The 26,089-nt window shown below is 34.1% G+C and overlaps 1 protein-coding gene across 4 annotated transcripts in view; it reads left to right on the forward strand.

The window, feature by feature from the left end:
- The window catches only part of Cdh18 (cadherin 18), an 840,836-nt gene that overhangs the window by 793,963 nt on the left and 20,784 nt on the right, over positions 1 to 26,089 (forward strand). For all 4 annotated transcript variants that reach the window (XM_085676602.2, XM_048457031.3, XM_048457032.3 and 1 more), the window contains one exon: positions 19,449 to 19,570. In XM_085676602.2, the coding sequence (XP_085532728.2) occupies positions 19,449 to 19,570 (122 nt within the window). The remainder of the gene's footprint in view (positions 1 to 19,448; positions 19,571 to 26,089) is intronic.

Here is a 26,089-nt window from a genome sequence, read left to right on the forward strand (position 1 = left end):
CCGCACGGCTAACTTAACCCCAGAAATAACAACACACAAATTGTATTCATTTAAACACTGCTTGGCCCATTATCTCTAGAGAGTTAGTTACTGGCTAATTTTTACATCTTGATTAACCCATTTCTAATAATCGGTGTAGCACCACAAGGTGGTGGCTTACTGGGAAAGATTCAGCATGTCTGACCTGGTGGCTGGCTCCATGGCGTCTGCCTCATTGCCCTCTTCCCAGCATTCTGTTCTGTTTACACTGCCTTCCTAATTTTCTGTCCTATCAGAGGGCCAAGGCAGTCTCTTTATTAACCAATGAAAATAACACATATAACAGAAGGCCCACCTACATCATTTCCCCTTTTTCTATTTAAACAAAAAAGAAAGGCTTTCACTTTAACATAGTAAAATTACATATAACAAAACAGTTATCAAGTAAGAATTACAGTTACAATATTATATCTATTTTATCTTTATCATAATAATGGAAAATTATAACTATAACTAACCATTCTTCAACTCCATCAAAGACTCCAGAAGCATATAATATTACCTAAGTAAACAAGAAGTAAGCAACTTCCAAAACTCTAGAAATGACAGAGACATCTTGCTACCTGGACAGTCACCCAAAGTTCCTCTGTAGCATTGGGGCATCCATCTTCACCCTACAGGCCCATAGTATCCAGAGAAATTTCCATGAAGCAGGAAATTTCAAAGGCAGTTCAGACACTATTTGCTGTGTCCTGCAGAATGTCTCGCAGACTCTTTCATGAATCAGGAACCCCGAAAGATCATCTCACCTATAGGCAAGTTCAGCAGTCTTCTCTCTGTGGGTTCTTTGTGTCCAGTTTATACAAAAGTTTAGGCAAGAGCAGTTTCTTGCCCAAAATAGCTAACCAACTCCATAAGGAGCCTCTTCGATGCGCATCTTCCTCTTGAAGTAGATTGGTGTTGCCAGGAGCAGACGTGTCTCATTGTCATAAAAAGCCCTAAGTTATTAAAACATTAAATGCCATGTTTTGTAGTCTTTGAAAGATATGAAGAATACCTATCTGAAATATATCTATACACATCTAGAAAAATCAAACTAACATTACTACAAGCTTGATTATTATCGATGATTATCCATTAACAACCTATATTTTTAATTATACATTGCATTTTTAAATGAACTACAGTCACAATACCTCAATAAAGATCAGAAATATATATACATATAACAAAATTGACCTTAAAATACATACCAATGCAAATTATTCATATCTATATCATATCCCCCTTTAAATGTAAAAGAACATTTATAAGCAATATTTGGGAATATGGACATAGATATTTCTCTCCAAACTTCTTCCTGCTGTATAGGGGCACTGTTAATCAGGTCTTTCACAGTAAACCTGTTTGCTAGCTTCATCTCAGTTGACAGTTGAATGAAGTAATTTCTTGAGGCTGTTACAGCAACCTTTCAGGAGGGCATGGTCTATCATACCATATGGGGATAGAAGCAATCCACAGGGTCTCATCCTCTGTGAAAACAAAAGAAGAACTTTTCCAAAGCATCATAACCTTAGATCCAAATTTTGAAGTCAAGGTATTTTCAAAATATCTATCTTAGATTAGTTCAGCAGCATTTATAAACAAATATCTTTTAGCAGTTGTTGCTCCTTCCTCAGCAATCAAACAATTCAAAGAGAGAATAATAGCATACAGTATCAAGATTCTCTGTGTATTTTCCCATCTTAATGTGGCTTTATTTTAACCTCTATTTCTTTTATTTTCACTTTTTGAGACAGGTTCTTTGTATATCTTTGTCCTGGAATAACTCTGTAGACCAGGCTATCTTTGAACTCACAGAGATCCACTTGTCTCTACCTGCCCAGTGTTAGGATTAAAGGTGTGTTCTACAACACCTTGAACTCACAGAGATCTGTCTGTCTCTGCCTCCCAGGCATTGGGATTAAAGGCATGTGCTACCACACCTTGAAGTCACAGAGGTCAATGTACCTCTGCCTCTCAAGTGTTGGGATTAAAGGTGTGTACCACCACACCCAACTACTTTCTTTCTTTCTTTTTACTTTAAGAACTTTAACTTTTATCCTGCAAATATTTTTAACACACTGTAAACCATTTAGAGGTTTTCTTCCTCTTTGAATCTCTCTTTACTATATAACTCTCTTTTTCTGACTACAGGAGCCTTCAATGGGTAGGACTAAAGCTGTAGCTTTGACAGTTAGATCCAGCCCATTCCTTAGCTTTCCAGCCTCATGGCTGAGATACCAGCCAGAGCTGTGTTCACTGCCACAAATCTATGGCATTTCAAGGTCCTTGCCAGCAAGCAAGCTGCAGCATTCTGCTCACAGACCACACTCAGTCAGACTGCCTGCCTGAAAGAGTTAGAGTTTGCCATGGCAGGACTGCCCAGAAAGTCAGCATTTTAAGACAGAGTAGCTTTTTTCCTGCTACCGCTGAAAACCTGAAAAGCATGCATTTAGCTTTTCATCAACACCATTTAAGTGTTTCGTGGCAGGACCTCTTAAAAGAGCTACAGGGTTTTGCAGCTAAAGCTGAGTCAGGAAGCCTCTCTTAGATGAGAGCCTTGCTTGCCTCTAGCAAGCAGAGCAGACCCGAGAAATTGCTGCTACCAAGAAAACATGCTTTACTCTATTCTTTCCCAAGCTTTCTCAAGCTTTCTGTGGATTCAGTTATCCATGTCTGGGTGCCATTTGTAGTGAGGAGCTGCGGGAAGTCCTGCTTTTCGTCCCACCCGGCTCCCGCATGTCTAACTTAGCCCCAGAAATAACAACACACAAATTGTATTCATTTAAACACTGCTTGGCCCATTATCTCTAGAGAGTTAGTTACTGGATAATTCTTACATCTTGGTTAACCCATTTCTAATAATCGGTGTAGCACCACAAGGTGGTGGCTTACTGGGAAATATTCAGCATGTCTGACCTGGTGGCTGGCTCCATGGCGTCTGCCTCATTGCCCTCTTCCCAGCATTCTGTTCTGTTTACACTGCCTTCCTAATTTTCTGTCCTATCAGAGGACCAAGGCAGACTCTTTATTAACCAATGAAAATAACACATAACAGAAGGCCCACCTGCATCAATTTTCTTTTGCGTGTATAAGTCAATTAGTCAAATGTAAATGAGATTATATGAACTTAAAAAGAGTCTTTTTCAGTTATAACTCAGTTAAAATCATTGTACTGTTACTTATCTCAGAAAGACACACACACACCCACACACATACATTCACACTCACATACACACACATTTGTACAAACATGAACACATACATAAAGCCATAAGCACACACATTGACAGCCTAAAAAAGTCCATATAGAAAGGTAAAGATTTTCTTAACTTACATAAGAATATATTGTCAGGTTAATGTGAAATATATGCATCATGGTTTTATTCATAGCCTCTAACTGTGCCATATTTTTATACTAATTGTTGCTATTTTAATTTTTTAGTTCTATGTTTTGCTTTGCAGGTTTCATTTTCCATATCTTTATAACTCTTCAAAGAAAGTAATATCTAGGAAATTCTTCTCAACTTGCTAGAAATTTTTATAACTTCTGCTTCCATAATCTAAGATTCTGTACAGGTTAAGTAGAGGCAAATCTTATTACGTTTCATTTTGTTATATTTTATTGTTTCTACTATATTGTTACCATTTCAAATGTATGATACACCTTTATTTTAATCTTGTTGACCAAGTTATTTTAAAATAATTAGTAAAATAATTGGCACAGGTAACTGATAAGTAAAATATTTTAAATATATGAATATTGTCTATTTCTCATTTCTTCCTCTACCAAATATGTTGCTCACAAGACTATTCATCCCTATGCTTCTCTCCACCTCTCCCTCTTTCTTGTCTTTCTTTTTGACGTCCTGATTCCTCTTTCACTATGCCTTCTAAGTGTTAGACAATGTTCTACCCCTGTTCTACCACCAACTTCTTTTGTCTCTGTACACCAGCCAGCCAACTCATAATTATTCCACTTCATTTTTCATAGTCTGCTCTTCCTTCTTGCATGGGTTAAATATTAGAATTTATTTGACCTCATCAATTTGCCAAATTGAGAGTCTGTTTTTTATTGCTTCTACCAAATCAAGATGATCTTATACTGTGCAAAATTTTTGTGACTCAGAATATTCAATTCCAAAGTAATGATTCTCAAATTGTAGTGTTTCAAAGCATAGCAAAACCGGTTCTTTGTTTCCAATGTGAATTAAAAAATTAGGAACTCTATGATACCAGACAAACACATCCGGTTGTTTTTGTGCCTTACCTGTGATTCCCTTGCCGGCATAAGTAAGTGGTTATTACAAATATGATTCTAGTGATTTAGGGAATGAGAGCGGTTTAGTAGTTCATGAATTGAATGATGGTAGTAGAAACAATGGGATGTGACTTGCAGTGATGAGGATACATAACTTCAGTTCACTTTTCAACTTTTTTTTCTCTTATTGCATGCCTAACTCATTTGAAAAGTCATTTGTGTATTTTCTCTATTCATTGACTCTTTTTTCTCATGCAAATATATTTAAAGAACAAAGCCACCTTTTTAAAATTTAATTCAACTGGTAATTTCAGGTGGTACAAATTAAATTTAGGTGTAATGAATATGGTCCCAGTTGACTTTAACCTGAAATTATTTTTTATGCAGGTGCATCTAATGATTCAAAAATCTATTAGTGGAGAACAAGTGGTTTCAAGTTCCCAAAGCTTCTGCACATCATTTTGTTCCTGTCACTATGATATTTTGATATGTGTCATCTGTCTTCCACAAATGTGTTCATATTATCAATTTTACTTAGCACACATCTCCATTCTAATTGGCACGGTTTCTTCCCTTGGCACACAAAGGGAATAACAGCAATGAAAGTGGAATTGCTTTCACTGATAGTCAAGAGAAATAAATTGCTCATCTGGAATTCTGTCTATGTATAAAAATGTCAGTGTCTAGCCTGAGGAGTGACAGGAAAAATCTGTACTCCAAATACTGACTTTCAATCTCGTTAAAGAGTATTATTCATGCCTGTTGTTAGATGATTAAAACAGGAACAGTTTTAGTGAATGGTTCAGATTAAAGGTAGACCATGAAGTTTTCACTATGACTCTTTATTCAGCAGAGGATTACAGGCCCTGGGAGTGTAGAATCTAAAATTCAAGGCAATGGTTTTCTGTCTTACTGTTAAGTTAACCCTTTCTATAATGCTCTCTCTCTCACACACCCATTAGTGTGTTCTTAATGATTCTAAATCCTGTGAAGAGGACGATGAAGATTAAGTTCAACAGGGAGAAAAGCATTTTATAGTAATCAAAGTATTGGAGTGAGAATGTTCTTACCATCTTGGAGATATTTAACAAAAACCCTTAGAATGTTTTCAGTATTAAAAAAGAAGAAAACAGGACATATTATTTAGCTGATGCTTGATTTAGAAGATATCTATTGATTATAAAATTTTTATGGAAATAGAATTCAAATTTTATTTTATCTAATTTATGTCCCAATTTTTTTTATAAATTCTCTAGTTTGTATCTATGTTGTTCATTGTCTTAGTGCTTATTGCATTATAGTAAATGCTCTGTAAGAATTTCTATGTTACATGTGTGCACAGTAACATGATGGTATAATTATAGGCTGGCGTGCAACCATCCTCATTAACAACTTAGAACGACAGATCACTTCCTGTAGTAGTGGAAAATTCTGCTACTCTGAGATATTTTGTAGAATAGTTCATATTTTTGCCACTGTATCTTATTTAATAATAAATATATGTCCATAATTGTAGAAAGTATTGCAATTAATGATATGGAGCTTAACTTATTGACTACTAAGTATTAATGTCCATATAGTCATCCTCATTTATTGGTTAATTATAATATATATTAAATTTTATTTTTATGTTTAGCTAATAAATTGATGATCTTGAGGACTTATTGATGTTGTCTATAAGAAATTAGAACAAGTTTCTATATTTAAATAAGAAGCTATGTATTTACTCATTTTATTTGAAGTTTTGATATCTTCACATTAGTTTATATATGCAACCATCAATGGTGTTTGTGTTGTTTTCTGTATTGTATGATCTTAGTATTAGAGGCAGTGGTGATTTGAATATGCTTGACTGTGCTTTGAACATGTATGCATATTGTAGAAAGCATTTCTTGTCATATATTCCGGGTCTGTATTACAGAGCTGGTGACATAATGTTGGAAACATTCTAGAATGTTTTATCAAATAGTATCATTCACTTAAGTTTCAATAAATGTGTATTTATATGAAATTAAGCTAAATATCAATTTATATTCAATGTTTATTAAATCTCTTAACATAGTTCATAAAAATTGTACTTTAAAATACCTGTTGTATTTAGTTCAAAATTGGTTTGAAAACAATCCTATGTAACTTGAAATTTTAGAAAATTAAGGATTATAAAACTATTTTCCATTATCTGTAGGAGTCATTAAGGAGTTTAGAAATTGTGAAGTGATAACTGTATGGGTTTCTTTTAATCATGTATAATTTTCAGTCTTTATTGTAACAAGTCTGCATATTTTATATATTAGCTATCATTTTCATGTGCATAGAGTCTTTAAATTACCTTAGCAGGAAGTTATGCATAATATTTAAGGTTACAGAATCTGAAGTCTTTAAATTACTTTAGCAAGAAGATATGCATAATTTTAAGGTTACAGAATCTGGAATAATACTGCTTCCATGTAAGTTTTACTTCTAGTCATAGAAAGATTTTGGGAATTGGAGAGATGTTTTAAACATTTTTAAAAATATATTGTATTTCCTTGTCTGCAAGAGTGTATTGTAGTGAGGATCACCAAAGATATTCAACTTAACATGATACCTTGCATGTAATAAAATAATAAATGCAAGTGCCTATTATTGCCATAATTTGTTTGATAATTGTGTTAAATTAATACTAATGATTGCTAGATATATCATGAGAATATATTGTGTTGTGCAGGAAACTTATATGAAAAGTTGAAATTGAACTTTTCTATATCATTACTTGTATCCAAAAGTCAGGCTTATATAGGGACATCTAGAAAATAATGTATAATTGAAGCATGACACGTGAAAAATGAATTAATTGATCTCACTCTTTGCCATTTATTTCTCTAAAAGTCAATCCTTGAACTAATTTCTAGGGTGACTAGTAGGGTCTTAATCAGAATGCATGTGAATTTGATTTGTTTTTCCTGTGCGTTCTCTTTGATCAGATAATTTTGACATGTAATGAAATGGACAGATGTTGCTCTGTTTTAGTGAGATAAAAATGTTCAGCGATTTGAAATCATGACTGACTTATACCCTAGATACAAAGTGAACTTCATTAAAATTCTCTGGCATTTCCATTTAGTATTGATTCTCATTCTTCCTGCCCAAGTATCATTTGTTTCATTTCCATCTCTGCCGCTTCCAGCACATCAAATAAACAGAAAGGAAGTTCATAAGAAATTACGGTTGTTGTTTATAAACTCTGTATTGCTGTAAAACTACATAGTATGTTTATATTTATCCATGTTTCTAATAGCTTTCATTTTAATTCTTATTTGTTATCAATATAAAATGATTTGGCTTTGTACATCAAAAAATACTGAACTATTTTCCTGTTAATATTTGATATGTTAGCAATTGGCACTTTTATTTCAAAGTCGACATAATATTTGTAACCAACTTTCAGTATTCTGAGCATGCATCAATGATTGACTGTTTCCATAATAAAATGGAAATTCATGTGTGTCTACATTTATGAGAACTAAAGTTAGGTTTAAATTTACTGTAATATTTTACAAAGGTGAAGTTTCTTATTTTATCATTGAAAATGATACTTCACATAGTTTTATCTGTCTGATTAAACATAGAATTTCAGTCTAATTTTGATATGATATGGTGAATATAAAATATTTTAGAAGGTATTTCTATGTTCTCATAGTTATATGCACAAAATCTTTGTGAACAAATTTTTTGTTTTTCTAAATTTATGTTAACCTCTGTGTATCATCTTCTATCTAGTGTAGTTCACACAAAAGCACGTTAAAGTCACCTTTATAACTAAACAGTATTAATATTAAGCATAATTGTACCATTCAGACACATCTTTGTTAGAGTTGTATTTCATCTCGAGGCTCTTTAATTATGTTTAACAATTTTTATATTACTCATAAGTGATTGATTAATTGCCATTGGAAGTACTTGGCTGACTCTGTGTGAAGGTCAAAAAAATCCTTTGCGGGAACTTTTTTCTCCTACAATTAAGGTTCTCAGGGTAGAGGTAGGGTACTTATTCCTGGCAGCAGGTTGTGTAGATAATTGAGCTATTTCTGTGACCATCTTTGTGTTTATAAGGTAGCACATGTTTATGTTAAGATAAACCATTTTTATTTCACAATGAGACATTCCTTTCTGATTTCTGTTCATTATTTCTTTCTTTGGTTGTTTATACATCCTCATAACAGTAATTTACACACACACACACACACACACACACACACTCACCACACTCACACACATCCATCTCTCCATTTATCTATTTACATGTATACACACATGTATGCATATGTATATATATATACATAAGAGTTTCTATGTTTTGTGAGTATATATGTGCAATATATATTTCTGTGAGAGTGTATATATATACTCATATATAAATGCATATGCCATATATATATAAATAAGTAAATTTGGTGTGTATGTATGTGCATGTGTGTTTGTTTTAAGCTGGATTTCAGTGTTCTCTAGAATTTTACAATCATTCTACAAAATTTCTGAGTTAAGTCATGGAAGTTTAGGGTTATGAACATAAACTTTGTATATAATATCATTATGTTTAAATGGAAACTAATATACCTATCCCCTCAAATATTTATCATGGTTCTAATCATTAATTAACTTAGAATAACTTTGATTAAAACAGCAACCACTTAATCAGGTAAGAGGATATTTTAAGTTGTCTGACTGGAATTTCTTTCTCCACTTCCATTTCGACTCATGTAACCACTATATTTGCTGCTTCTATAACAAACTATTTTCACAACAAATTGAGGTACACATATTTTTCCTGGGTAGACTGCTTTTTCAGTTCCTTGTATGCTATTTTTCTTCTGAAATTAATGTTATTATAATATTATATCTATTAGAACATCTGAATGAATATATGTACACAAAAGAACAAATAGCCAAATTTTAAAGTAGTTTAGTTCTCAAATTTTTAATATGTAATATATAAAATTCACACATAGTAGAAATTAATTTGAATTTTGTTCTTGTTATGTTAGCAGTCACTAGCATGAGTTGCAAGTCAGAGACTGTAATTGGTCTGTTCTTAAGTGTTTTGGGATGTGATGTTATATAGATCAAGTGAATTAAATGTATTTTCACCATTGGTTATGATTTAGGGAAATGGCTGAAGTTCAGGGAGGCCTTTCTGCTCTGTCAGAAGATCCAGGTTCATTTCCCAATCCCCAGTTTGTCAACAAACAACCTCCTCTAATGATGCTCCACAAGATCTGACATGCGTTTCTGCTTACTAAAAATATTGCCACTTATGGAGCACGCATTCACACTAATATCCACAAATACAGACTTATTCATAAAGAAAAAAACAACAATAACAAATAAAGACTGTCTAAATTTATTTATGATTGGTTCTTTTGAAAGTAACTCTTTTAAGTGTGAAACAAACAGCCTCTTTTTGCTGGTTTATAGCCCACTTCATCTTAGTTCCAGGGAGCCCAGGGCTAGTCCTCATGTCCTCATCTCTCAAGAATCATAGATTTCTTTTGTATCATCAACATTCTGATATTATTTTCTGACTGCTAACTTCCAGCACTTTTTATGATGCACAGTAAGGCATGAGAAAGCCATCATGATACGCTCTTTCCAAAAGACAAGGAAATTTGTTTTTTTTTTAGCTCTTGAACCAGATAATTTATTACAAGTAGGCAATTAGTTTAAATAGCATACAATAGTAAGATAGTAAGATGTACAATGTATGCACTCATTGAAACAAGATTTGTAGATTTCTTTAGTCTAAGCTTAAAGCTTTCTTCCTCTTCTTCTTCTTCTTCTTCTTCTTCTTCTTCTTCTTCTTCTTCTTCTTCTTCTTCTTCTTCTTCTTCTTCTTCTTCTTCTCCTTCTCCTTCTCCTTCTCCTTCTCCTTCTCCTTCTCCTTCTCCTTCTCCTTCTCCTTCTCCTTCTCCTTCTCCTTCTCCTTCTCCTTCTCCTTCTCCTTCTCCTTCTCCTTCTCCTTCTCCTTCTCCTTCTTCTTCATTTTCGAGACAATGTTTCTCTGTGTAACAGTCCTGGCTGTTCTGGAGCTCACTAAGATTTGTCTGCCTCTGCCTCCTGAGTGCTAGAATTAAGCTTAAAGCTTTCTTAAGATGGATAATGTAACTTGATTTTCTTAAGTGACACAATTCCAAAAAAAGATAAAACAATCATAAAATCTTAAGGAATTTCAAGCAAAGAAGAAACACTGCTATATTTAAAAATATTCACCCTATTTCTTTATGTAAGTCAATTTTAGGTCTTAGATATCTCAACATGTATCTTGACATAGGCTTCTGGCATTAGCTCTAAACAATGTAAATATATCCTAAAATATAAATTTTGTCATTCACAGAGAAATTGGTTCTTGGCAAATAATCAAGCTTACAAATACTATGAATATATAATTTTTGGATATTTTAAAACATATGTGATTATTTCCTAAAATATTTCCTATAATTTCCATTTCTCCTAAAAATAATCAAATGATCATCTGTAATTGATGATGTTGAATGAAAATTTTATTATATTTATATTACTTTTTCTGAAAAATGAAAATAATAAAAGAGTCAGATTTCTCTTGTTAATGATGTATTGGATGGACTATTTCTTCATAAATAAATGTCTCCCCATTCAGTTGATAATGTTCTAGTCAGCACAGATGCATAGCTGTAAATGCAAGTTCAAAGGAGAGCATAAGAGTTGATGATGAAATGAATTTTTCTAGTGTATAAAGATGAAAGCTAAAATAGTCTTCACGGGCATTATAAGTAAGGATACTAAGACGGGAAATAAATATTGGGATTCAGAAATATTAGAGACTTCAGAGGACAAATTTCAGCTAGGTCTTCTCAGTCTAACTGAACTGACTTGTCGCGTCATTTTTTGCAGAGCTAAAGAAAGGACAGTTTCGAATTTATTTCATAATCAATGTGAGCAGTTATAGGTCTTAATTTCAAATAAGAGTAGATTATTTTGACTCTGGAGTTATGCTTAACAGAACAAAGGCAGTGTTCATTTCTCTAAGATCAAAGGCACCACTTAAATTTGAAGCCTGAAACTTGTGTCATTGCCAAGCAATAACACTGAAGACCTACTGGGAACTGTGGTATTTGTGTGTACAGTGGAAAAAGCCATGTCCTGAAGAGAATGGATTTCCCTTAAGTAATTCATTTTATTCTAGGACTTGGAATAACGATTATGAAATAAATAAACTTAAAGTATGCTCACTGAAAAAAAAAAGATGGATGCATGAGATGTATTTTGATGGTTTAATTCTAAGTTCCCTCTTTTTGCATTTTTAAACTACACACACACATGTATAATGTGTAAAATATTATTTTTATTGTGTGAAATCAATTAATTTTGACATATTTAGTTAGTTTAATTTTCAGTTATATAAATTTTATTCAATGATTTACTGTTATAAAGCTAGGCTTGTTAAATTTTCAATCAGATACCAAAAAATGCATATCAGTAATAATGCATTATTTAAAATACTATTTGATTTCATGATATTAAAACAAGGTCAAATAAAGTAGAAGTGAGGGAGAAAAAATGAGAAAATGTTTATATTATGGGATGTTCATAAATACTGAGGTAGTTTTAATAATAAAACATTTTACTCTACATACAGTTTGGTCAGCAAATAAAAGTACTTTGAACAAAGGTCTGACACTTGTGTAAAAATTTCAGAACCCAAGATGGGAGGAGAGAACTCACTATTGATTCACAAAAACTTGTAACAAGAAAAATAAAGATTGAAATTTTTTGCTTGTCAAATGATTTTTTTTAATAGGAAATTAAAGGGAATGTTGGATAGCGTTTTTAATAAACAAAAAACAACTATAGTTACTCTTATAGGTGAGAACAAATCACAGCGACATGTAAACAGAAAAAAAGAAGGTTCCGTCTCTGCCAGAATCCTGTAAGAAAGAGTATTTGAATTTTACAGAATTGAAGGTAAAACACTTGTAAAAGTTTTCCCAGGGAGGAATCTGAAGGCAAGGAGGTAGTATGGAAAGCTAGGCCCTAACTCAATGAATAAAACAGTTGTTCAGCACTGAGATTCAAATGATTGGAAAGACAAGAAAGGCTGCAAACTATTTTTTTTTTCTTCAAGGCAGGGTTTCTCTGTGAAACAATATATATGTGCAATATATATTTCTGTGTGAGTGTATATATATATATATATATATATATATATATATATATATATCCTGTGAATGTGGCTGTCAATGAGCGCTGACTGTGAAGCCAAGAACAATCACACTGGGTTTTGATTCTACTACATGGACTGGCTTTGTGGGAGCCTAGTCTGTTTGGATGCTCACCTTCCTAGACCTGCATGGAGGGGGGAGGACCTTGGACTTTCCACAGGGCAGGGAACCCTGACTGCTCTTAGAACTGGAGACTGAGGGGAGGGGGGTGGGAGTGAGAGGGAAATGGGAGGAGGTGGAAATTTTTAATAAATAAATACATTTTTTTAAAAAAGTACATATTAAAGGAACAACTAGAGAACTGACATCACATACCTTTTGGTTTTTTATAAATTTTGTTTTTACGTGATTAATCTTTCCATTCAACTTTCTTCCATGATCACTGTTACAATATTTGTATGATGTTCTAATTGCATCTTACAAGAAACAGACAGCTAATTGCACTATTAAGGACTAAATATAGCAAATTTGCAAGTTTCCCAGTTTGCAGAATGCTTGAAGTAGTATTTAAGAATCTCTGATGATAATGCACTTTGTTAAAATTATTATAAGAAGGATACAAAGTCTTATTTCTAGAAATAAGATATAAAAAGAACAAAGAGTAAGAACAAATAATCCATTAGCGGTTTTTAAAAAGATCTCAAAATTAATCTTACAAACATGGTACAGCATCTACAAACAAACTTGGAGCTAAGACGGTTGACAGTCAAAATGAAGTGCTAGCATAGGGACCAATGAAAAAAGAATCAGAAGTGTCCAGTTCACAAATACATTGCTAATTAAAATTATGTTTAGTTAAAATAATATGGAACTCTAAATAATTTGAGTTTGGAAGTAAATTAAACTTTTTCTATCATGCATGGTTCTCTCTAAATTATTCTTACTCAGTGTCTCACACAGTGTTGTCGTGTGAGCACTGTACTCATACACTTTCTCAACGTGCTTAGCTTAAGCTCACAGCTTATTTTCCCACTCAATGCAGAATGGCATTAGGAGTTAATAAAAACTTGCTTGTCTGATCCTAAGTGATTATATTTTAGTGATTATAATGGGGCCTAGTTATTCAGCATTGGGAATGTAAAAGCAGCACCTCACGTGGGCAGTGCCATGTCTCAGTCTTGAGTGGTTGAGTGTACATGGAATGGATTCAGCTGCACGCCAATTGCCAAACAAAATACAAACTAGACAGGCAGGCACGGAAGCACAGAGCATTTTGCATTCAAGACTTGCTCTCTCTTTTCTGTAAGTTCTTACCAGAGATGCCATCTCTGAAGAATCCTTTTATAAAAAGCTCATTTTTTTTGCTTTCATTGGTGCTGCTTTCACCTCTGACTGCCAAGTGTAGGAGAAGATGAATCTACCCACCTACCCAGGACATATTAAGGCAAGGATACCATGATATGCTTAATAGTTTCTGGGATAGTTTCCTTTGCACAAAATGTGAGATATAGAAACATGAAATGTATAGGTAATTCCAGGAGAGTAAATATATGCAAATATAGGCCAATACAGGCCAATTCAAGACCGGAAATAGGGATACTAACAAATGGTAAAAATACTGGCTTTGCCAAGGTGCTTTGTGTAAACTAGATCATTTTTGAATTATTATATAATTCAAAACAAAAAACTTAAAAAGAATTAGCAAAGATTCACATGCCAAATATATTTCAGACAAAGGCCATAACATTGATTTACACTGACTATAAGGGTTTATTATATGAAATGAGCAGAGCACATGGGTGTAATATTCTTGGAAGACAGAGGAAGAAACATTGAAGACCACCAAACTAGTTTCCATTGCAAATATAAGTGTAGTCTGACTAAAGGACAGCATTTTGACTCCTCTTTACCTCCTGAAACACACAACACACACACACACACACACACACACACACACACATACACACACAAACACATACACAAAAATATACAAAATTAAGTCAGTATTTAATTAGCATGAGCAAATATGTATTTATTTTATATGTATAACATATGTAGAAAAATCCACAGGTATCACATTATGCATTGAGGATAAAATAATAGGTTTTGGTAATTACATGGATGAATTATAGGCTACTTATTTGTATTACTTTTGACTATTTAATAACTGCAGAAAGGCATTCATGGGATACTAAAAGGCAGATTTTAAGTAAATGTCTTTATCTAAGAATTAATCTTGGCAGAGCCAATCAGATGGCTAAGCCAGTAAAGGTGTTTGCTTCCAGGACTGATAACTTGAGTTTGAGCTCCAATTCGATAAGGCAGAAGGGCAAAACTGATGCCTCTAAGTTTTAGTCTGACCTCCTCACGTATGCTGTTGCTCACGAGCAACACACACGTGTGAACGTGCATACACACTCACAAACATGTATACCTACATACAAACAAATAATGTCTTTAAGTTTTTTTTTTAAAAGCAATAACTAGTGTTGCTGCTAAGAACATTATCCTAGAGGAAACAGCCTTTAACACTGTTACTTAATTTTGTATTATTTGGTTTTCCTGTATTGCTTAATTTTACTATAGCTATTTATGCTCTTCTAACTTTATTGAGAAAATGATTCAGGCTATGCTTTATTTCTAGATCATTTGCCACAGAGTGGACATGTTGCTGTTTATGTTTATTTTCCTTGATATAGACCTTTTATTGATATTGTCTCGATTCATCTGTTGTTTGAATCCCTAATTTTTGAAGTTGTCATTAATTGATCCGGTTGTGAAGGTATAAAATAAATTTACTATCTGTAAATCCATAGAAATGGCTGGATATTTGTCACAAAAATACAGAACCTAATATTATATGTTGTGGCCAATCATATTCTTGCATTAATTTTATCAACAGTATAATGTTATGTCAATCTAGTTGGCATAAAATGGTAATTTAGTTGAGTAACTTTTATTTCTTTAGTGATATTGGATTTTTTATACTTTAATTTTTCAGTCTAAATTTGCATGGTGCTAGTATTTTGCTTCTTTCCATGTAATATATTTATTATTTATTCTAGAGAAAAATCTGTTGTCAGTTTCCTGTGGTGTCAATGTGTCTTCCATAGCGGAATTCTGACAAACTGCTCTTTTGTCACATATGGGAACAACTCAGAGGGTGCTAAAATCCCAGACGTCAAGCTTGTCACTGTTTCATTTATGTCTACGATATGCTGGCTTTTATGAATTTTCCTCCTAATCATATATTCATGTTAATATATTTTCAAAATTTATGTGTAGTTTGGGATATACATTTATGTCCCTCAATATACATTTTAAGGTTCAGTGTATACCTTGCCAAAATAAAATAATAATTAATTTATTACTGTAATACTTATCAGCATTAACACTTTATTTCTCCTTGCTATGTGGACACCAAGTAGAGTGAAAATCTTGCCTTGATATAATGATCCCCTTCAATTGATCTTACCTGGATTGTTACAGAGCCCTTTCAGGGTCCTCAGTCATCCCAAATTCTGTTTCTGTTTCTCTTTGGGTGTCTCCCTGATGCTGTCACAGTACTTTTAATATGATAAAGAGCCTTCAGTGAAGCATGGATCCAGTCTCTTTCCCTGTGTACTTCCCCTGAAAGTCCAAATAACCTTTGTGTTTATAAAACTAAGAATCAAATTTCAGTTTTTATGAGAAGTTTCCAGGGGTTAGTATTTAATTATATTGAAGCCACACATCGATCTGCAGAGAGCAGTCTTGCTTATGTGATTTTGTCTCCTTAACCACAGACATAATACAGATCTTAATTGTGTTAGCTCTTCTTTAATAGAATTCAATAAAAACTTCTGGAGTTAGATCTCATGCATAATTTATTAGACTTATTCTTAAGTTCTTTTATCTTTGGTTAATAAGACTTGTTAGTTTTCATAATTAAAAACATTTTAGGTTCACTATTCTTCTGCTTTTTTCATTAGAATGAGTGGGTGCTGTGCTTTATTTCTTGTTTTCTGTTTCTATGTTCAGTGGTTCCATGTGTTCTGTAATTAATTTGCTATATTGATAGCTTCTACTTCTTTAAGAATATTCATTTTTGTTCTGGTTACTGTTTACCAACTTGACACAAGTTACAGTTATCTTGGAAGAAATGCCCTAACCAGCAAAAATACCTCCACCAGACTGGTGTGGACACATATTGGTAGAACATTTTTTCCCCCAACTGATTTGGAGGGCATCAGTCAACTGTGGCAGTTTCATCTATGGGCAGGTGTGCCTGGGTTGAATGTAAAGCAGACTGAGAACACACGGGGATACGATAAGGAGCAGCCTCCCTCCATGGGCTCTGCTTTCGTCCCTGCTTTGATTTCTTGCCCCGACTCCCTTTGATGTAGGATTGTGATGTGGAAGTCTAAGCCAAATAAACCCCTCTTCCACAAGCTCCCTTCCCTCTCAACTTCTTCCTTCCCCTTCTCTCCCTATGTAGTTCTCCACACAGATCTCATTTATAAATGTGTATACATATACATACACACATACGTAGGCATGTGTGTATGTATGTATGTAGTATATAAGTGTGTATGTGTGTATGTATATATGCATGGGTATATATTTATATTCACCACAGCAGATTTTATTTCAATAAGGTAGGGGAGTGGTTCACTACTATTTTATTTATTCTGCTGATGCGAAATATCTGTTATTAGGAAGATTGTGTTGTATTAGTTCAAAGATTTTATATGATAGAAAATAATATGGGACACTTTTTATTTTGTTCTGTTTTTTATTTTTTTGGTTTGTTGAGATAGGATTTTACTGTATAGCCTTGGCTACTCTGGAACTCACTCTGTAGACCAGGCTGGCCTCAAACATACAGAATTCCACCTGCCTCTGTTTTCCAAGTTCTAGGATTAAAGGTGTGCATTGCCACACCTGGGACACATTTTACATGGAAAATTTTTTCTAAAGTAAGTGTGAACTTATTTGTTTCATTAAATATCAATAATCATAGACCAAGTATATTCTTTCTGAAATTTTCCCAAAAATATACTTAGTTTATAATATAGTTTTATTCAAATTGTTTATTTCCTTCTCAATGTGTCTCCTCCTTATCTTGTGAGCTGCATGTGGCCATGTATACCTATAATTACAACCCAAAACAACACTGTAAATTGACTGAGTGCTCAATATAAACTTTTGGTGATTACTTTTGTAGAATAGCATTGCTTTTCTCTTTTATTGAATTTTATTGAGCTCTACATTTTTCTCTGCTCCCCTCCCTACCTTTCTCCTCCCCACTTCAACCCTCTCCCAAGGTCCCCATGCCCCAATTTACTCAGGAGATCTTGTCTTTTTATACTTCTGATGTAGATTGGATATATCATGTCTCTCTTGGTGTCCTCATTGTTGTCTAAGTTCTCTGGGTTTGTGGGTTGTAGGCTGCTTTTCTTTGCTTTACATTTAAAAATCACCTATGAGTGAATGAATATATGTGATAATTTTCTTCCTGGGTCTGAGTTACTTCACTCAAAATAATGTTTTCTAGCTCCATCCATTTTCCTGAAAAATTCAAGATGTCATTTTTTTTCTGCTGTGTAGTACTCCATTATGTAAATGTACCACATTTTCCTTATCCATTCTTTGGTCGAGGGGCATTTAGGTTGTTTCCAGGTTCTAGCTATGACAAACAATGCTGCTATGAATATAGCTGAGAACGTATCCTTCGGGTACAATTGAATATCCTTTAAATACATACCCAAAAGTGGTATTACTGGGTCTTGAGGAAGGTTGTTTCCTAATGTTCTGAGAAATTGTCACACTGACATCCAAAGGGACTGTACCAGCTTGCATTCCCACCAGCAATGCAGAAGTGTTCCCTTTACCCCACAACCTCTCCAGCTAAAGTTGTGATCAGTGTTTTTGATCTTGGTCATTCTTACAGGTGTAAGATGGAATCTCAGAATTGTTTTCATTTCCATTTCTCATATGACTAAGGATGTTGAACATTTCCTTAAGTGTCTTTCAACCATTTTAGATTCCTCTGTTGAGAGTTTTCTGACTAGGTCTGTACTTCATTTTTCTTTATTGGATTATGTGTTCTTTTGATGACCAATTTCTTGAGTTCTCTGTATATTTTGGAGATCAGAAAACTGTTGTGAATCTTATAAGGACATGGCATCAATAACAAAGAAAATGACAAATAAAGATATATCAAAACTACGACAGTTAACAAGAGTGGAAGGCCTAGTTTTCCTGAAACCACTTTTAAGTTGTATGCTTTGAAACAAAAGAGAAAAAAATCAAATAAGTATTTTTTTAATCCTGAATCTTAGAGTTAATAAACTTTCTGGAAAATATAGAGACCATGTTTTATATTATATATAATAAATACTATTTATTTTGTTATAATATAATATTTTTAATATTGAATATAATATAATATTTTGAAATAAATTTGGTATATGTAAATTCCTTGCTAGATTTTATTAACATCAAACATTCTAGTTACGAACTTCATACAGTTTTACATAAGATGATAGTAAACATGTGTTATAAAAACCTCACCTACTATTTTCTCTAAGTTTAGCTACAAGCCTTGAATGTTACAGATTGTATGTTTTTGGTTTTGTTTTGCTTTGCTTTTTATCAGCGTCTGTGCTCTTCTTGGGGTTTTCCACATTCAGCTGTTCATCTCTTAGGTTCTGACAGCTTACCATGAATTCTGATAGCTTTCTTTCACTCCGGATCCTTAATAATATGCAATTCCTTGATGGGAAGAGAGGGGTTTTGGTATTCACGTCAAAACATGGCTTGCATTTTTCTTTCTTCTCTATGAGCTAATGAGTTCTAGCAGAGAGAGACTTCATGCAGTTGTCTTTTGCCAAAAATCACACTAGAGCATACTGAGCTAGAGGCAAGCCACAGCGTTAAGGAGATTTGCTGTAAGCCAAGCCTTTAAAGTGTGTGTTGAAATACTAAATACATCCCTGTGTGTTTTGCAGACAATCCTGATTTGCTGAGCCACGTCTCAGTGGGCATTAGAGTTCTCGATGTCAATGACAATCCACCTGAACTTGCCAGGGAATATGATATTGTTGTCTGTGAGAATTCTAAGCCTGGTCAGGTAAGTTAATTCCTTTCTTCCTACCCTCTGAATGGAAGAAAAATAAGCAGCTTTATTTCTATTATTCTTAGGTTTGATCCCACAAATCCCTCTGTGTCATTTTTATGCTCAGTGATGATAATTTTATAAGGTTTTGAGTACAAATAGACTTTTGAACATCATAGAAAATGAATTTTCCATGAATCCCAATGCAATTCAGAACAATGAGCTCATTTAGGTATTATCAATTCATCATGACAATTGAAGGCTTTGAATGGTCTAGGTCCAGCCCTGTATTCACTGAGTAGCAGACTCTTCTCATGACCTGATGAAGCCTAGAGGCTGTATCTGTGAGGAGAGTCTGGATCATATACTTCTGGGACTAAACACATGCTGGTGAAATACTGATTATGAAAGGGGTCTATGTATGCAGACATTTGAGTTTGCATACACTGTTAAGAGAACCTATGCATTATGAGATGGGGAAAGTAAAGAAAACATAGACAAGAAAGGAGATTGGATCCACTGTGCCACCCATTAGAATTAACACCCATGAAGGAAAGCTGGAGTGGCTGAGGCCAAAAAAAATAAGTGGGGAATATAAATTAATCTTATGTGCTGCCTGACAAAATATATGAAGACTATTGCCAAAATAAAAGTCCACGTATTATCTCACTTCCTGTGACTCACCCTCACTAGTGTATGGCGAGCCTGGGTCTCCTCAGGTTCTCACAAGACTGTCATCATGGTGGCATTCTTGTTCTCAACCAAGTCTTGGAAATCTATAGATTCTCTCAGAACTGTTCGCTGTCTTACTTTCCTATTAGCCATCCTCCAGGGAATTCGAGGTGTTTTCTAGCTTCTAAGGCTCCCAACAACTGTGAGATACCATACCTAGTTTCTTGCCACGTGAACCACTTGTTACTTTATCTGAGCATAAAGTGAGCTTCTCTTGCACATAATAAAACATTTGTCATATGCAATGTAATCTGCTGAGTGGTACATCAGTACTGTTGGAAGATTTTGTTGATAATGACAGACACAGGTGTTATTCACATTTAAGGAGAAGAAATTAGAGAAAAATATACATTTTTGGAACTCATCTTAAAAATTGTTAGCTACAGGTAAATCCACTCAGAGAAGAAGTGTAAAAGTCTCATATTAATCAACCTTGGTATGCTGAGGGCTCATCAGAATGTGTACACCATTCAAAATTACGAAAACACATTTGAAACTCATGACAAGATGACATTTAATATTTTATGTATATATGTATATATACATGTGGGGTGATCAGTAGGAGCTTCTTAGCGTACACATTGGTTACTCATTTTTAATACTGACTGGGCAATATATCCATCAATGTTTAGTCTAAAGCAGACAACAATTAGAATCACAGACATATAGAGTCAGAACATATTACTGCTTGCTAGAGGCCAAAGAGCAGGTAGTAAGAATGGTGATGTGACGCCTCCCTAAATATAGCAGCATGATTTTGTTTTACCTTGGTACAGGGTCTCACTGGTTAGCAGTGTGTGGCCTGAAACCTGCTGTGTAGGAGACAGAGTCTTTTAACTCATAGATTCTCCTGTCTGTTCCTTCAGAGACTGGTAGGAGAAGAAGAATACATGTACCACACTGAGCACCTATGTAAATGTATACATTTTAGTCATATGAATAAATATGTCTTGAGGTTGTGAATCCATTTGGAAACTCAGAAATATACTATGCTCCCTTTCAGTAGCATAGCACAAACATGTTGATTCATGGCCAAATGCTTGAAATATGAAGAAAGGATGCTCAGAAGTAATTAGATTATCATTTCATGTGGTTCACATGTGAACTCGTCTTGGTTTGATTTGAGACCTAGAATTTCTCCACTGTTCCCTACTTGGGCCTGTGGAAATGACTTTATCAATCCCTGTGAGATGCTTTGATTATCATATTGTTGTTCTCTTTTGTTTTATTACTTTAGTCCCTATACTTGATTTTGTAAGCCCGTATGTATGAAATACGGTTTAGCCATTCCCTATACACTGACACCTACCTCGTTTTTACCCTTGTTTCCACTAGTTCCTTCAGTACCCCTGGATAGTTTCTATTTGATTATTAATGCTGTGTATTTATTTCTCTATACCTACTTAAAACCAGGAACTCACATGGAGCTGAGGGAGGGATATTATAATTAAAATAAAATTCTCAAAGAAATAATACATTTTTTAAAGAACTTTTAATAATCTAGTAGTCAAAATGAGAAAATGCATGCAATATTTGTCCACACAGAAACTATATTATTTAAAACACTGCTTGGCCCATAATCTCTAACTGATTATTGGCCAACTTTTACATCTTAATTTAGCCCATTTCTATTAATCTGTGTATTGCCACATGGCTGTGACTTACTGGATAAAGTTCCATCTGGCTCCAGTTGGGTTACCTGGCTACTCCCTGACTCTCCCTCCTTTTTCTCATCATTCCTTTTAGTTTTCCTCACTTACCTACATTCTGCCCTATCAACAGGCCAAGGCAGTTTTTTTTATTCATTAATGGTAATCACAGCACACAGAGGAAAATCCCACATCACCACAATAAGGTCACTTTTGTTATACTGTGTATATATATTTCTGCTCTTGAGGGAAAAAAAAAACCCTGCCAATTTGGAAAGCTGGCTTTCCGGGCCATGCCGCCAAGGCAAACTCTGACAACGTCCAGCTATGAAGCATTTAAATAGTTTTCGTGAGGAGACTGATACAACTTGCTTAATGGCAACATAGACTGGCTGTGTGCCTAAAAATGGGACTGTGAACATGGCTCTCAGAGGCATCAAACAACTCAGTCATGCTGGACTGGGCAGGACAAGCAGGCACTGCCATATTTCCCCTAGCAATGATACAGCTTAAGTTTTTGAAAAGCACTTAGCATTTTAAGAAGTGCTCCTCGACAGTAAAGAATTACAGATACACAATAGGACAGATTCAGACATAAAAGACCTCTAAATTGATACAGTATTGGATAAATGTGTGTAGTTTAGAAGAGAGAAGCCATGTAGCCATGCTAGAACCAGACAGAACTTTACCTTGTAAGCCACAGCCTTGTGGTGATACACAGATTAATGGAGATGGGTTAAATTAAAAGTTAGCCAATAAGAAGCCAGAGCTAATGGTCCAAGTAATGATTTAAATAATATAGTTTCTATGTTATTATTTCAGGGGTCTGAGCTGCTAGGCTGCTGGGAAATGAACAAGAGGCTGGGAACAAATGAACGGCTCCTTGCAACAGTATTTTTAGAGGTTGAAGATAGTCTGTATGAGGTGTTGAGCAACTAAATGCATTGGGATGTTGATTTGTAGAGATTGTCACTTTGTGAATTTCTAAACATGTGCAATGCCAATATTAGCTCAAATTAAACACAATATCAATAGCAACAATGTAGTACTCCAAGTTAGTATACTTTACTGTTCTGAAAACAATTAATTTTATGTAACTTCATTGAAAACCAGAAAGTCTGTTATGCATGAAATTTAGAGTCAATTCCCAGACTACAGTGCATCCAAGAGAATTTTTATATATTTAGTTTAACTGGAAACTTTTCTTTTGTTCATAACAAATATGCTGTGGCCTTTTTACTATTCCTTAAACAGTAGGTTGAAGGTTATATAATATTAAAAGTCATTTCTTGGATAAGAATATAGGTCTGTTGGGTGAGAACTTGGCTATTAGGAATAAAACGAGCTATATTTTCAGCTCAGGATTTAATTAGTTGTGATGTCACATGCCTATAATCTCAGCATCAGGGAAGTAGAGGCAGGAGGAACAGATGTTTCTGGTCTTATTCATCCTACATAGAAAGCTGGAAGTCCAGTATAGCCTAGACTATATAAGAACATATAAAAATTATCATTTTATTACTTAATGTAGCCTCTGTTATATCACGTACATATTATGGATTACATAATGTCATATTAAAGTATAACAAACTTTATACAGAATTATAGTTTACTATACTTCAATTCATTTAACCTACAAAAGTTCATATAATTATAAAGTAAGTTTATGTGATCTCATATAGTATTTGACATTGAACAAAATCATGGGTTAACTTAAACAGCATGCTAAGTGTTTCTTAGGACTTCATATCTAATGTGAGGGCTGAGGGTTTTACATTTAGAAATTGCTATGCCATCAAGCAATGCAGCTCCGTGGTGAATGGCTTTCTTATCACACCAAGGGTCAGACTCAAAGTTCTGTTCCCAGTGCTGCATAAATATAAAAATAAAATGAAGTAACTAAAGAAAATACAAAAGTGTTTTTCTGAGTAGAAAATTAGTAATAAGTTGAACATGTTAGACTTAGTTTTTACCAGTAATGTATCCTCATATCAATACATTATGGTCAATAACACTTTAAAAGCAGTAACATATATTTTCCGATATTGTCAAATATTTCTCAGTGTTTATTTGTAGTATGTGAATAGCAAGTTGTTTCTTCCTTTACTTTTAAAAGGTGAAGCATCTTCAAGGATTTCTGCCTGTTAGATCTGATAAAATAACCAGATATATTAGGCATTAATCAGAACTTGGTTTCTTGACTGATAACGCTTGTGTGAAACCAGAAAACATCAGAATTAAACAACAAGCTGTTGGATATTACATATTACCCATCAGTTACAGAAATAGAGATTGTCACAACAGTAAATCAAATGCCAATTCTGAAAATATTTATTAGGGAGAACTGTCAGTTGCATAAACATGTGCTAGACTTTTAAATCGTCTAAAATACCTAACATGGACTATTCATATAGTTTTAATAAAGGGGTAATGAAGCAATACTTTCACAGAAGAATGAATGGAAAGAAGCACCACATACAAAGGAGAAGAATGATGGCTATGGAATTAAGTAAATACAAGTGGAAATGAAATTGTCCTTGAGCATCAAAATTGCAAGAGTATAAGGAGCAGAGGATACTTTGCATCAATATGCAATATTCAGTTTGTCCTGTGGATAAGACTGGAGGTTGTTTCAAGCAAACAGATGCCGTCAACGAACTCGTTGTTAATTCAAATTTGAAATTATTTGTGCAAAAATAGAAAGGATGTTTTAGAAAGATGAAAAAACAAAACAGATAACAAAATATAAGACTAGATACGTCAGAATTTCTGCCTATAAGCTCATGATTCTAAGAGTTAGAAAGTATCATATTTATTTATAAGTTCACTATGAAATGAGAAGCAAAGAAAATGAAACTGTAAACTTAAGACAAAATACTCAGTGTGTCCAGCTAAATTGTTCTTTTCCAATCCTAATTCTACACTGTATTAGTAATTGAATTTCAAATACATCATTATATTATAAAATATTTCAGGGAAAGTAGTATTAAAACTAATGAAATCATAATGAATAAACATTATGGATTCATTATTAGTTTTAAATCATTTTAAAAGAAATATATTTTGTATAATGTCCATGAGTGTACAATAAATGTGTTGGTGTGTGAGAGACTACTTGAGTGTGTGTGTGTGTGTGTGTGTGTGTGTGTGTGTGTGTGTATGTCAGTGAGTGTTTGAGTGTATGTGTGCCTGTCATTGCCTGTGTGTGTGTGTACGTTGGGCACTGATACATGAGGTGTGATGTCTGAGTGTATTTAACCATGAAAACAAATTTGAAAATAAAACATGATTTTCACTTGGATTATGCTAAGAACTGGCACATAGAGAATTCAAATATATTGCTCAGTTGACACAACATTTTGAACTCTATTTGAAGCTTTCTGTGCAGTTGAGAAAAACACTTAGATTGCTTTTGATTCCTCGTCAGTGCCTTCGTCTGTTTGGAATCAAAAGTCAAATGAGAAAAACATGGATGTGGAGATGTAGTTGTACTTAAAATAGAAGAGGAAAGCATCAGGGAGAACTATCATCTCTAAAGTAAATACTCTTGAGAACAAGAAATTACTAAAGCACAACAGAGATGTCTTTCTCGACAAATCAAGGTGGGGGCTGAGGAATACTTCCCCAGAGAGATCTCAGAGGTTAAAGACGGGTGGCAGGGGTGTGCAGTGAAACCTACGAAAGAATGGAAGACAACCGCCACTTCAATTCTATAAACATTGCCTGTGTCTCATGACACAAGGGCATGCTGTTCCTATTGTTTGAGTTCTATATATATATTTTTTTCTGGTTTCTCTTAGCGATCTCATGTACCAATCAATACTCTCAGTACAAAGTGGGAGATTTAGAGTTTTCACTGTGTTATTCTTTCTTTTTTTCTTTTTTATTAAATCACTGCTTGGCTGCTTGCTCTAGCTTCTTACTGGCTAACTCTTATATATTAATTTAACCCATTTATGTGAATCTGTGCATCACCACGTAGCAGTGGCTTACCGGGTAAAGTTTTCAGCGGCGGCTGTCTCCAGCAGCTCCATGGCTTCTCCCTAACTCTGTCTTCCTCCTCACGTGCTATAGGCCAAGCCAGTTTTCTTTATTCATTAACCAATAAAATCAACTGTGCTATTTTTAAATGCGTTGTTTCTCTTGTAAACAT

Source organism: Myodes glareolus, chromosome 15 (genome assembly GCF_982192425.1).
Source record: "Myodes glareolus chromosome 15, mMyoGla1.1, whole genome shotgun sequence".
Classification (NCBI taxonomy): domain Eukaryota; kingdom Metazoa; phylum Chordata; class Mammalia; order Rodentia; family Cricetidae; genus Myodes; species Myodes glareolus.